General features: G+C 35.8%; 2 protein-coding genes and 1 non-coding gene across 3 annotated transcripts; 2 read left to right on the forward strand and 1 right to left on the reverse strand.

The window, feature by feature from the left end:
* Nucleotides 1-175: 175 nt before the first annotated feature.
* LOC132064328 (syntaxin-43-like) lies at nucleotides 176-6,663 on the forward strand. The gene is made up of 8 exons (XM_059457275.1): nucleotides 176-527; nucleotides 1,981-2,257; nucleotides 4,635-4,724; nucleotides 5,026-5,103; nucleotides 5,628-5,705; nucleotides 5,790-5,855; nucleotides 5,942-6,022; nucleotides 6,163-6,663. Exons 1-8 carry the CDS (start codon nucleotides 331-333, stop codon nucleotides 6,268-6,270), a joined length of 975 nt encoding a protein of 324 aa, XP_059313258.1. The 5' UTR covers nucleotides 176-330; the 3' UTR covers nucleotides 6,271-6,663.
* A 1,508-nt stretch (nucleotides 6,664-8,171) lies between these two features.
* TRNAT-AGU (transfer RNA threonine (anticodon AGU)) lies at nucleotides 8,172-8,245 on the forward strand. Its single transcript has one exon. It is a non-coding gene; the product is annotated as a tRNA-Thr (tRNA).
* A 486-nt stretch (nucleotides 8,246-8,731) lies between these two features.
* On the reverse strand, nucleotides 8,732-12,124 carry LOC132064329 (exonuclease DPD1, chloroplastic/mitochondrial). Its single transcript, XM_059457276.1, has 3 exons — nucleotides 11,472-12,124; nucleotides 9,390-9,595; nucleotides 8,732-9,294 (listed from the first exon to the last, which is right to left on the reverse strand). Exons 1-3 carry the CDS (start codon nucleotides 12,047-12,049, stop codon nucleotides 9,071-9,073), a joined length of 1,008 nt encoding a protein of 335 aa, XP_059313259.1. The 5' UTR covers nucleotides 12,050-12,124; the 3' UTR covers nucleotides 8,732-9,070.
* Nucleotides 12,125-14,678: the final 2,554 nt, after the last annotated feature.

Here is a 14,678-nt window from a genome sequence, read left to right on the forward strand (position 1 = left end):
CATTTAATTAAGTTCAATTTTGATTCATATCAATAATCAAAGGAATATTTAATTAATCAATATACGTTGTATTCTTACACTGGAATTACTGTCTAGTATATTTTTAAATACTATTAATATTGAAGTTTCTTCCTCTTACACAGTACAAGTTAATAATCAAAGATTAAAATACCAAAAGTGCCCCCGGTTCGGTTCATCATTCTCTAACTTAGCTTGAAAGAAAGAGGAAGATTGGAACTCCCTTCTCTAATTCCAACATCATTACCGGAATAATCCATTCCATTTCACCGATCTCAGATCTGGAATCACTTATCTGAAGGACAATTGATAATGTCCAGCAGAAATAGAACGATTTTGTTTAGAAAGTATAGAGATGCGTTGAGAAGTGTTCGGATCCCTGCTGGTTCCTCCCCCTCCACGTCATCGGGTCATGGTAATGGGCCCGTTATCGAATTGGCAACGACGTCGTTGCTTAATCCTAATCGATCTTATGCTCCTCTTAGTACCGAAGATCCTGGAACATCCAGGTTTATATATACGTCCTTCCATTTTCACTTATTGTTCAATTTGTTCCTAAATGTTTAGTTCTAAGTTTATGCTAGCTCAGAAATCTGGAAGTAATGCATTGGGAACTTATTTTGTCCAATTCATTTTGTTACGATAACCGAGATGAAGCTCGACTATTAGATGATAGTTGTTATGAGTGTAATTATGCAATTAATATATCCAAATGAAGCTTGCTTAATCGGTTATTCGTGAAACGAGGATAATTGGTGGATTTTACTCAGGTAAAGTTCTGATAATAAACTTGATCTGTTGAATATGACCGCCGTAATTTAGCAAGTTAAGTTCTAATGTATGGCATTGGGAACGTATTTGTTCAATTCCCGTTCTTATGATAACGGAGAGGAAACTCAACTATTAGATCATAGGTGATTGAAGCGCTAGCATTACTAAGTCCAACTTGCTAACTTTCTTCTAATGAATTGTGTGATTTTAATGGTTTAATCATGTTTCAAATTTTTGTTCCTATAAATTGAAGTGATGCGTGTAATGATGCAATTTAACATATTCGAATGAAGTTTGCTTACTCCGCTATTTGTGAAAGGACGATAATTGGTGGAATTTACTTAGGTGAAGTTCTGATAATGAACTTGATCTGCTGATTGTGCTGGAATTTGTAACAGAAAAAATATGGCAGTCTTAATTTAGCAAGTTTAATTTTTTATATTTTATTTCCCTAGCAAAACCATAGCGGAGTTTTTAATTTGACATTTTTTTTAATTTTTTTTTTTTTTTTGAGAATGGTAACATGTCATATAAAATGGCTTTCTGATTATCACATAAAAGAGTTGTGTGGTTGCTCTATGTTTAATTCATATCGTATGTGTCGTCAGGCTCAGCCGATTTTTGAATTATAAGAAAACTTTGATCATTTGACATGGAAATGGAACGTGACTCTGGTATGTCGTTATTGAGGAAGTTGTGGGCATCAGCTGCAATTTTCCCATAGCCTGCATATTAGAGTTTAAATGTAAATCAACAAGAGTGAAGTCAAGTTTGTTGATCTTCCTAGGGTACTTTGGTGATTGAATCCTTAAATTGGTGTTCTCCCATTTGCCATGCATTTGAAAATCTATCTTGACTAAAGCATAGTGGAAGCTTATTGGGAAAAAAAGAGAATTCTGGTCCTTATTATACCTGGAACAACTGCAAAGATTTGAATAGGGATACTAGTCACTATTTTAAACATAACCGTTAAGAACCTTGTCAGTTGTCATGTTATAGACTCTGGAAAGAAATTCTTTTCATTTAAATCTCTTGTTAATCGTTTTCAATTGGGAAGCCTCCTTAGATCTTAATATCTTGTTTTCTTTACATACTTCCTAGATTTTCTTATCAAGTATATATTTCCTAGATTATATGGATGTCCTTAATGGTTTCCCCTAATCTGGATTACATGTTGTTCCCCTGCTGCAGTAATGGTCCAGTTACAGTAGGTCTACCGCCAGCTTGGGTGGACGTGTCAGAAGAAATCACGGCAAATGTGCAACGGGTACGAACAAAGATGGCTGAACTAGCCAAAGCTCATGCTAAGGCTTTAATGCCATCATTTGGAGATGGTAAGGAAGATCAGCATCGTATTGAGGCTCTTACCCATGAAATCACTGATCTTCTCAAAAGATCGGAAAAGAAATTACAAAGACTTTCTGCAGCTGGGCCTTCTGAGGATTCAAATGTTAGGAAAAATGTACAGGTGTGCCTTCGTGACCCTTAAACCATTGCTTTCTTCTAATTTCAATTTAACTTTTAGCCTGAATGCATTAGTTCTCCTAGTTTTCCTTTGTGGATTTTTTCTTTTTAAATAACAAGTTCTTCTTTTGGCTCTACTGCAAGACTGCCGTATCCTGTTGCATCTCCCCATTAACACTTTGTTAGGTGATGTATTTTCTTTTTCTGTTAACCTTTTCCAGAGTTTCACAGTTGGAGAGTGGGGATTGGGGTCTAAGACATCCAGAGGGGCCAGGTCCCCCCCACCCCCCGTTCCTCAATCTTCTGGCAGAACTATGTCCCATCTTCCCATGGAAAAAAATCATAACCCAGTACTACAAAATAGCCCCGAGCCTGTCTCTAAAAAATCATAACCCAGTACTACAAAATAGCCCCGAGCCTGTCTCTGATAAGGAGGGAGACAAAATAGTTTCATTTTACGACAAATCTGGGAATAACTTTACATTGCTCAGATGCAAGCTATAGAACAATTTATCTAACTCATTTGAAGTTAAACAAGTGATGCCCTGGACATTAACACACAACAGCACAACAGCACAACCAAGCTTTATGATTAATACTTTTTCCTTCTCCCAAGACCATCCTTATTACAAGTGTCAACTTTATAACAAAATGTTATTCCCTCTGCATGAATAAAAAAATATCTAACTTTGTTCATGTCTAAATATGTATATATTGCGGGTGCCCCCTGTATGATATTAACAATGTTATACCCTCAAACATGAAGCTTACCCTGCTGTCTAATGAAAAAAAAAAAAAAATGAAGCCTACCCTGCTGTCACTCCACCGAACATACTTTTTATTCGCTTTATTTTCTTTCCTCCATCTCACCAAGAAAAGAGGTTGGAGGGGATTCTTTACATCCAGTTATATGCTTATTAACCGGTTCCTTAATAACATACCGGTAAGTACAACTTGATTAAAAAAAAAAAAAAAAAAAAACATACCGGTAAGTACAAATTGGTAGCTATTACTTGTATAACCTTCTTTTCATTCTCAAGCTGGAACTCAGAAGTAGTCTTCAAGACTTTTAACTTTTACACCCTCCGTCCGAGTAAAACTAATGTTCCTTTTTTTTTTTTTTTTGGGTCAGTCCCAAAGAGTTCGACCTCTTCCCTTAGATGGAAAATTTCTCTTCCTCGGACAACTTAAACAGACGACTATATTTAATGTAACGGCATGGACAATGAAGATTCATATACCCAATGCCAACTTGTTTGGGATTGTAATAATTGTTGTATTCATAATAAAGGAAAAAAGGTTGCAGTAAATTGACAATCAACATAAAAATAGTCATAATATCATTTTTTGATGACAAGGGAACCCGCTGCCGCTACCCTTGGGGTGCACACAGGGTAAACCTCGCTTCTGTGCAATAGCCCGCAAACCACACAGGAGAGATAACCCGCACTAGGCAAGCCCCGTGCGACAAGCTCGACCTAGAAGACTATTGTAAAAATAGTCATAATATCATGAATCGTTTTTTTCATAAAAAAAATAAAATATAATGCATCATTTGAACACCCTAACAGAGCAGAATAGATATAGAGATCATATTGCTGATCCCACCTAGTTTGAGATTGAGACATTATCAATAGTATCGATTAACCAGATTCAAACTAATATTTTCTGAGAAAGGGATTCAAACTAATATAACTATCATTGTATATCATTTAAACTTGATGTGACATCTTTTCAACAACTTCCTCACCTTTTACATTTTAATTATTATATTAAACACTTTTCTACCAAACTCAATATTATTATGTGTTCCAATATGTTACTATTTGGGAAAAGTGTTCAAAACACACTCTAACTTTGGCCGAAATTGCTATAACACACTCCAACTTTGCGGGAGTCCTATGACCCCCCTGGACTATTTTTTTGTGTATTATTGAGGGTATTATTGGTGACGTGGACTCAATAATACCCAATATTGAGGGACTCACTTTTTTGTCCACGTCACCCAATAATACCCTCAATAATACACAAAAAAATAGTCCAGGGGGGTCATAGGACTCCAAGTTGGAGTGTGTTATAGCAATTTTGGCCAAAGTTGGAGTGTGTTTTGAATACTTCTCCCCTTAAAATACGGCTGAATTGGGTCTATTTGAGATGGACAGAGGGAGTAACACGGAAACTTCACATAGAGATGAGGTGTTCTATTTTTAAGAACTTGATAAGGGCATGGCTAATTAGGTGTCTTCCGATGCTCTATTCAATTTCAATTTCATTATTAACGAATGTTTTTTTAATTATAATTTCAGTTTGGTTCTGCAATAAATCTGATTGCAACAATTTCATTCTGCATTTGTGCTTACAACGTGATATTCCTATGACAGCGCTCTCTTGCTACAGATCTTCAAAGCCTATCCATGGAGCTTCGCAAAAAACAGTCTACTTATTTGAGGCGTCTCCAGCAGCAGAAAGAGGTGTGTAAAATAGTTTTTAGCCTGAGCAACAATCTGTTAGCAGGAGGTTAATACAAGCTGTTGAGATTGCACGGATCAAAGTCCTATATTATGACATCCCGTACGCTCAACTGGCACTGTCTAGAGTATATTAGTTAAACTGTTCATGTATACTCTTATTTTATGGATGCTTAATCAGCATGCTGCCTGTGTTTCAAGGATCTTTTTTTTTTTTTTTTTTTTTTGGGGGGGGGGGGGGGGGGGGTTGGATTCCTGAAATATATCCTTGCAATCTTTCCTCAAATGTTTCTTTTCCATGTAGGGTCCAGATGGAGTTGACTTGGAAATGAACTTAAATGGGAGCCATTCTGGAAGGGATGATGATGATTTGGATGACTTGGTAAGCAATTTCTATTATATATACTTAATTTCTTACTTCGACTCGGGATCCTGCAAATGAAATATGCAAATGTGTCTAATGGTCTGATGACTTCGTTTTGGTTATATCAATGCTATTGATCAGCAAAAGTAAAACAGAGCATTACCAATAAAATGCACCATGTCGTTAGATGTGACTGAGAATTAGACAGCCATTCATATTATTCTTGAAGTGATCAAACATGAGCTGATTAATTCTGATACCAGCTGAAGGTACTAACTCAGGTGATCGCATAAGGTGTAAAGAAAGAACACTAATTATTGTTTTAACATCAGTTACTTTTGGCAATAGATCTTAGTCTTTTATGATGTTTGTTTGATTGGATTTTCTTATTTTGGAATCCTCGTTACTTTTATGTCTGTGGTTGGAGGGTGATTGGTCTTACGTCCTTAAAAGTCGTTCCTACCTTTGAAGAATGGTTTTAGGAGATACCTTGGAGAGTTTTTCTCACAAGAAAATTTTGACTGCACCAAATGTCTGTCCAGGGATTTAGTGAGCATCAGATGGCCAAGCTAAAGAAAAGTGAGGCATTCACAGTCGAAAGAGAGAGAGAAATACAGCAGGTGATCCTTCGTTGCTGCTTGTGGTTTTCTGAAATGTACATTATCATTGCTTTCTTTCTTAGCCTTCATTTGCCTATTTGTTAGGTGGTTGAATCAGTGAACGACCTTGCCCAAATTATGAAAGATCTGTCAGTTCTGGTGATAGACCAGGTTTGAACTTACAACACCTTTTTCATAGTCACCAAGTTGTGCTTCAGCAGGGGTTATTGGTGTACTGAACTTGTTTCTATTTACAGGGTACTATTGTGGATAGGATAGACCACAATATCCAAAATGTTGCATCAACAGTTGAGGACGGCCTTAAACAACTGCAGAAGGTCTCACCTTGCTTTCTTCATTGCCATCTTTTAATTCACAGAAAGTCCCATCTTTTCAGTTTGATCCGTCACTTCATTTAATTTTCTTGATTAAGGCAGCCAATTCATGTAATGTTATGTTGGGCTTGATTGAATTGCAGGCTGAACGAAGCCAGAAACGTGGTGGAATGGTCATGTGTGCGACAGTTCTAGTTATCATGTGCTTTATAATGCTGGTCCTCTTAATTTTGAAGGAGATAATATTCTGATTCTTGAAAGTATTATCTACAAACTTTGCATAGTATAGTTTTCACAATGCTACACAGTGAAGCATGCCAATGCATATGCGAGAAGTGGACGAATGCGGTGAGCTAGCTCCACATCGTTTTTCTGCGACTACCTTTTATTGTATCTGTATTGTTAGTGGGGACTGCGGAAGGTTTGTATTATAATCAGAGAAAGTTGATAGATCTCCAGGGTTCCTGTATAGAGCATCAACTATCATATGCCGATGCTATTGGTAGAGGACATAATACGTATTCTTTACCCTGGGGAATTTTGTAGTCTCATTAACTTGACATTATATGCTTGGGAATAGATTATTCTGTAATTGTTCCCCTTCATTTTTTAATGAGACCCTAAAGATGGTTTTACGTTTCCAACGTTCATTTTTAGCTATTATACTGAAAGTAGTTCCCCCGGGACCAGATTCACTTTCTGGTCCTTTTAAGTCTTGGGGAGCTTGTCGTATCTTTTGTGTTTTTCACTTTGAAAACACTGTCCTGCACAAAAAAGAAAGACACATGTTATTTACCACACAAGGAAAAGACAAGAAATCAAGAATTTTGATAGGAAATAGGTCTTAGTTCTTAAGACTGGAATGGAGTATAGCTGTAATGGGTGGGAAAATTATCTTGTATGCCCCCAGAAACGGCAAGATTAATTCATTTGAAGTAATCTATGCTTTTATGAGTTGTATCTGCCCAAAATAAAACTGGTTCTGGTGGTGGGGTGATACATAATTGGCAACATGGATGGATCCACGCCATTGGGTGTGGGTTTGCGGGAACCCACAACTCTTATCCGAATCTTGTATTTATAATGTGAAACCCTTCAAATATATAAGAAATTTGAGCTGAGAACCCGGTAACAACAGACACTGCTAGTTAGGAATTCACAAGCTTCAAATCCTGGATCTGCCTCTGATTGGCAAAGGAGCTAACTGGGATTATTGCAAATAAGTGTAATTGCATCATTTCCACCTATGAGTTCACGAATGAATAAGTGACCGTGCAGTTTGTCTGTACTGTTTTCCAACTGGTTGGTTAAGCAAAGGGTGTATTCTCCAAATTAAGCATCTTGGAATAACTTTGTAGAATAAAGGAAGGAAAAAGAACATTAAAATTGTGTAGTTGCTTGTTACTTTAAGAAATATTTAGTTGAAACTGCGTTCTTGGTGTGTCAAGTTTTTATAAGAAAAAACTTAGGGTAGGATGTGTTTACATACAAGATATATGGTTAGATCTATTATTTACCTTTTAAAGCAGATTTGTGAAACTTTAGATGACCTACGCATTAAGTGGAGGATTTGAAAGTCCTTTCAGAAGAGACAACCGATCACAAAGAAAATTTTATGCAAGATCTTGATTGAGACAATTTGAATCGACTACCCAAATGGCAAAGATGACGAGTTGTGAATGTAATTATATATTTGAGGTCCTAATTGTCAGGACTTTTACATAAATACAACTATAGCCCTCTCAATTTATTATCTTGCTCGCATAATGCCATCGACCCTAAGGTAGTTTGTGCACAGCACCAATGACAAGAATCTAATGCATTGCAGCTGTCCTATAGCTTATTGTATAGTTGTTTATCTTATTCGTTATTCGATCGAAGTAAAGGCCTTTACTTTTATTTTCATGGTATATTGAGAAATTGACCAAATAAGATTCTTAACATTTCTCATAGGTCATGTGGTTTAAAAAATGCCAGGAAAGGAAACTCCATTTCCTTGAAAGCATATCAGTTCTTCATCGTGTTTGTGACCTTTTATTAGCCATTCTATGGTAGTGAAGAAATGACTCGATTCATAAACGTCAAATTGATTTCCTTAGCGTGCTGATGGATTGTACCGTGAAATAGAATCGACCGATCACTGTAACTACAAGCTCTCGTAGCTCAGTTGGTTAGAGCACCCGTTTAGTAAGCGGGAGGTCTTGAGTTCGACTCTCAACGAGAGCAATTGCTCTTTTTAGATGAGTGATCGTTCTCTACCGTTTTTTCTCCCTTGTTATCTGATGAAAATTGACGGTACAGTTATTCAGATTCACATAGTAATACATATTGTATTCCCATTTAAATAATTAAATGTGATGACATGATACATTCAAAGATTTTAGTGGTAGATCTTCTTTTTTTCACTCCCAGGAAGTGCTTAATAAAGGACAGCAATTATAGATATCATGATTTTCTGTGAAGATATCTCTTCATAATAGTAAAAGTTGCTCCAACAATTTTGGTTACACTTCACAATCATCAGCAACATTGGCTCTGGACTCACATTGAATCAACAATGGAATGAAGAGAGTAAAAAATGACGTGATTTTAGCGCATTTCAGTAACTACTTGAGTTCCATAAGGTATAAACTTCCCAAACTCAGATTAAAGAAGGTCGCATAAGTTGAAAGACATCGTAAAAATAGTCTTCTTATGATGAATTCTCCGGAATACTGAACTCTGAAGAGCGAAATTGATATATAAAATACATATTGCCGATCTGAATTACAAGTTAGGATTGAGACTTAACTGATTCAGTCATATGAAAGACAAAGAAAACCATTTGACAGCTGCAAATTCAACAGGATTTTTCAAATTCCTGACTAGGTAAAGAGAAGTTAAATTACAAGAGTGGCAAAGATCAATGCCAAGGCTCATAAACAACACTGGTTTCTGACCAGCCTTTTTAATGGAATAATTAGCTAATTCTATCACTTGTTTACAGCAATAACTTCACTAAAAAGAATGTTACAACTGACTATTTGAACAACCTGAGTATGGTTTCTATGTTTAGCCAGGATTCCTCTTCTTCTTTGAGTTGCCTACTTCTGATGGCCAAAAGGAATGCCCTTCAATAAGAGAAGGGATTGACAACTTCAGGTCGAAAGTCAGCCGTTGAAAAACTGCAGATAACATGTGCACATCCACCATGGCTCTATGAGCAGTACCAGCTAATGGGATCCCATAGTGTTGACCAAGGGCTTGCAATGAGACTTTTGGAGGAACCTTTGAGCCTAATTTGAAAGCGAAAGTAAAATATCAAGATAAAGGACATCCAAATCAATGGGAATTTTTAAACAAAGACACAAATTTAGACAAGTAGAAAGACCTGTCGACTTCATGACTTCACGTGCCAGAGGAAGAGTATCAACGAACAACCAATTTGAGGGAATATCAAAAGAGCATCTACTGAATTCCTTAATTAGAAAAGGAACATCAAAACCGCGAGCATTATGCGCAACCAACACCACATATCCACCAGGTTTCTGGCGGCTTCCTACATACCTCAACAAGATCGGAATGAGGTCCCCCATCCTGATATATGCAAAGCAGAGCATGAGAGAAAGATAACTCCAGCCTCAAGATTATGATATACATATTAAAAAATGTTTTTCTTATATCAGAAAATATCACGATCTTCTCTGCTTAACCAATGTGATGCCAAAGATGGATATTTTATGCATGCATTATAAGAAGAAACTTCCAAACACAAGGGCAAAAAGAAATATTCGGCTACTCCACGACAGACAGGCAATTCAATCAGTGTGAGAATAGCTGTGTCCTGTTAAGCTTCTTGACTTTCTTGGCTCTTCTATAATTTAGTCTCGTTATCCTTCCTTATTAGTAGTCGCATTATCGCAGTACAATTTCTTGTGCTCTGATTTCTGCTATTATCTGTTATTTCCTGTGCTTTGATTATCCTATTTTATCTGTGTCGCTTTCGTTATTTGCATTTACATATCGCTTTGAATCTCTTAGCCTTATCTGACCTCTTTTTATGCTTTTTATTGAGCCGAGGGTCTTTCGGAAACAGCCGTCCTACCTTGGTAGGAGTAAGGTGTGCGTACGCTCTACCCTCCCCAGACTCCACGTTGTGGGATTTCACTGGGTTGTTGTTGTTGTTATTGTTGTATTGGTTCTGCATGTACATCCCAAAGGAGAGAACAATAATTCATGATAAGAACTTTGATTTGAGACTTCAAATTTGCTCGGTCATGACTAGAACTCCGTAAAGAAAATTCATTTCACTGAATTATATTCATGGTTGAAGTTACTATTATAAAGATACAGTCTCCTACTCAAGATCAAGAAAAACCGGTATTTTACAGTGTGCTGTATTATTCTCACGAAACTAAGTTCAGTACATTTATAAGCTAAGTTACTCGGACTCTTCACTTTCGGTGCCGCACCCATGTCGACACGACATGGGTATGGGTGTGGGATCCGTACCCGATCTAGTCAACCGCTTTTGGGTACTTTGACCAAAATCAACGGAGAAATTCCGGACAGATCCAATGATTTTTATAATCAAAACAAAAGCTGAGATGGACTTAAAGAAAATGGAATAACTTGTATATTGAAATTTCTGTCACTCCTTTTCCTTTTATCTCCTTCCGGGATTCTCCGCTTGATCAATATTTTCTCCTCTTGTTTTCCACATAATATCTCATAATTTAGGTTTTATAGTTCTATTTTTAGATATTTCAATTATTTTTAGCCGAATCCCCGCATCCGTATCCATACCTGGATCCGTATCCCCGAATCTTAGAATTTAGATCATGAAGGATCCGACCTCTAGATCCGCACCCCTATCGGACACCCGCACCCGAGTCCGAGTAACTTAGTTTATAAGGTTGCCTATGATAATTAGAGTACATCGGCACATACATCCATGGTTAAGTGCGGGGAAAATATGAAAGCACATAATCTCTAGAGAGTAATTCGTCAAGGTGTGCATAATCTGTCTTGATAGTTCTCTTCTCAAATAAAGGTCTTGTCCTTAGCATTAGAAATTAAATAGACATAATGAGTAAACACATGCATTATGACATACAGGCCCGCCCATTAAGTCAATAGCAAAACACATTAGCATAGCCAACCCCCATTATTACATGTAAATGAACAGATGTTGAAAAGAAGAATCCTTCCAAGAGAAAAACCCATGAAAGCAGCTTACTGTCATTTAGTTATATTTATACACATAGCTTTCAGATATCAGACACATGATTAAGCAGAACTCAGTACAATACCTAACATGACATAGACAAATATATTCTTTCAATGCACAACTTTCTGGTTATTTAGACAAACTAAGTTGTAAGTCTCAAATAGGATTATGTGAAGAAAAGTCAAGATACAGTGAGAGACAGAGAGCATGTGAAACAACCTAGCAATATTTATCATAAATTACCTGGGGACATCAGGTCTATTGACCATACCGGTAGTAATTTTGTGGATATGTGCATTGGGAACACTACGTCCAGGATTGACTAATGTCTGGAATGTGCTGTTTTCACCCCCATGAAGATCTCGCAATGCAATCTCGATAATTCTTTCATGTTCTCTGCTAAACCCAGTGGTCTCAATATCAAAAATGATAAAAGTCATGAGTTTGGCCAAATCTTTGTTTTCAGCAATTGATTGTCGAATATCAACATATTGTGTACTTCCTATTTCAGTTATTTCTGAACTATATACGTCTACTTTAGATTTTGTAGTTTCATCTAATATTTCGTGGCTGATAGTTGTTTTTCTGCTAAAAGTAGCCTTGTCTTTCCCTTCAGATTTTGTAGTTAGTGTCCGTTTATTCTCAGTACTATTATATCTACCTTCCAGCCCATGTTTACCAGAGGCAAGAATCTTGGAGCTAATGCTTCCCCTACCAATCCTACTTATATGGTGGAAACTTTGCCACCATGAATTAGTCAATGTATGAACTCTACATCGAGGAAACTGTGACAGCGAGAAGCACATTGCAGCTCTTCTCATCTAAATCCAATAATTACTCTCCAATTGATGAACTAAGACGATATATTTAACCTGCAGATAAAAGCAACAAAATATTTAGAAAGAGGACATTCAAAAGAAACGTATTCTCTATATATTAGCTAGAGTTATTGACAGTTTGCAAAAAGTACAGCCATTTACATGTCCAGACAGTAAATCTCATAAATTTCCCAATTATAAGGCAGTGGGAAGGGAAGCCATTAAATGAAAATGTCCTCCCTAAATCAAGAATTCCAGGAGAAGATAATACTAAGCCTAAGGGATTCCAACAGCAAGCATGAGACTGTACTACAGTAAACACCTCTAGGCTTTAGCATCGATTTGGCATCTTGACACTAACGTATAGTATAAATGTATAATGTTAAAAATGACAAATGCCCTGATTAACTGCTCCCAGCTCTATTAACTGTGCAAACCTTGAAAAGGGTTGTATTCTATCTGCATAAAATTGAGGACATGGTTTACAAGCACTGGGTGCAATAAATGAGATGAATTTGAGTTCAACTGTTTTCCAAGTGTTTTTTTTTTTTTTTTTCTTTTAAAAAAGACCTTTTGGTGCTAACAATGATAGAGGGCTTCCGATTATAACCAAATTTCATTCTCCAAGACTCGAAAACTAGTATTATCACTTAGCGCTAGAAACCCTTTTAAAAATATCTTCTTCAGACTTCTTTTATTTATTTAGGGATAATATCTTCTTCAGACTATTAAAAAGCAAAACTTGAGTTAGACCCTAATTGTTTAACACAACAAAAAGGTTGTTGGCCTGGTAAAGACATGATGAACTACAAAATTACCATTTTGGAATGCGTTTAATGCACTATAACCAACACGAAAGATAACACATTGCAAATTAAACCATCCAGCAAATCGAGTAATGTTTAGTTAATCCAAGAGGGAAAGAAAAAGAAAGTATTTAACTATCTCTCCAAAAATCATTACCTAAATTGGGTCAATCCAAAGCATTTCAGATTCCAAAAAAGAACCTTCTATCACAAACCATTACTGCCAAAAATGAAAATGCTTAAAAAGTTGTTAGCTTTAGTGAATTTGATGTCAACCCAAAGCATTCAAATTTCAGAATAGACACCTAACAACTACAGCAAACCTGAAAATGTTAAAAAGTTTTAGACTTTATTGAATTTCTAAGCAATTCATCAATCAGAACATTCAATGAGCAACATCACATTCTACATAAGCTCACAAAAATAAAATTCATCTACAAACAGAAGACCCCATGTGGAGCAAACAAGGAAAAGCCTCTTCATTTCACACAAAAATGGACATTCAAGAAGAGACCCATTTCCAAAACAATCGAGACAAAATTGGAAAACAAAAAAAGAAAAGAAAACAACATGATACTAGTAAATAAGACATGAAAAAGACATGCCTGGCAGTTATTCGAAGAACAAAAAAACAAGCATTTACTTACAAGCTTATATTTTTGACTGATACATATATATATATATATATATATATATAGAGAGAGAGAGAGAGAGAGAGAGAGAGAGAGAGAGAGGATGAGAAATGGAGATGGTTAAAGGGGAATTATTTAAAGAAAGAGAAGAGAAAGAAATGGGAGGAAAAAAGGATGAAGTCGTGTTAAGGTGTATCTGGAGTGAAGTTGAAGCATAAAATGCGGATCATCAAGCTCCGATCCATGCCTTCCGGACCACTTTCATTTTCCTTTTTTTTTCATGGATAGGGTCTCCCAATGTAGAAATTGTGTTTTAACTTATATTTTATGTTACAATCTTAAATATTACTCACTCCTATTCAAAAGAAATGCGTCACTTAATCTTTACTTTTTTATTTAAAAGAATAAACTCACTTACCCAATCAAAAAAAAAATAGTCTTACTTTTTCAGATTTGCCCTTATTAAGTGACCCAATCCCGATATCTATTTAATGAGGGGCAATTTAGTCAAAATACCTTATTTTGCTTAAGACCAAATATTTTTTTAAGGGTGCGCAAATGGCTAAGTCAACACTCTTTTGGAACCGAGGGAGTACTAGTATTCTAAATTAAACGCCTGCTTGAAGATTTGTCAGTATAAATGTTAATTTGAGAAATATTGAAATAAAATAAAGATTTTTACTTACAAATTTTAAATTTCATATTTTTTTTTTCAAGTGAAGTTCATGAGTAAATATAACCGCCAAATATTCTTTTTTCAAAACGAGGTTTTCAACTTCAACAAAATATAGTTCATTGTCATCTTGAAGATTTGTGAGTATAAACCAAATAATTCACTTAAAAAATATCTCAAACTAATATCTCATATATTTTACTTGAAATTTAATATTTGCAAATATTCATGGCCAAACTATCCGTCGACGGTATAAATAATTGTGTCAAAAGATAGTTGAACATAGAGAACATCGCCTCAATTTTGAATTGAATATATGAATGTATTAAATCATAAATTTCATGAAACTAATAAATATTAACATAAAATGATACCAAATGTAAAAAGTGTCGCATAACTTTAACAAGGACCATAATTAACTGTCACGCCATCAGTAAGCAAAGTTTAATTACAATTCACCACAGTTAAGAAAGGTTATTTTCACATTAACTATAGCAGTTATGCCAAGATATAACAAAATA

This window comes from Lycium ferocissimum, chromosome 7 (genome assembly GCF_029784015.1).
Source record: "Lycium ferocissimum isolate CSIRO_LF1 chromosome 7, AGI_CSIRO_Lferr_CH_V1, whole genome shotgun sequence".
NCBI lineage: Eukaryota > Viridiplantae > Streptophyta > Magnoliopsida > Solanales > Solanaceae > Lycium > Lycium ferocissimum.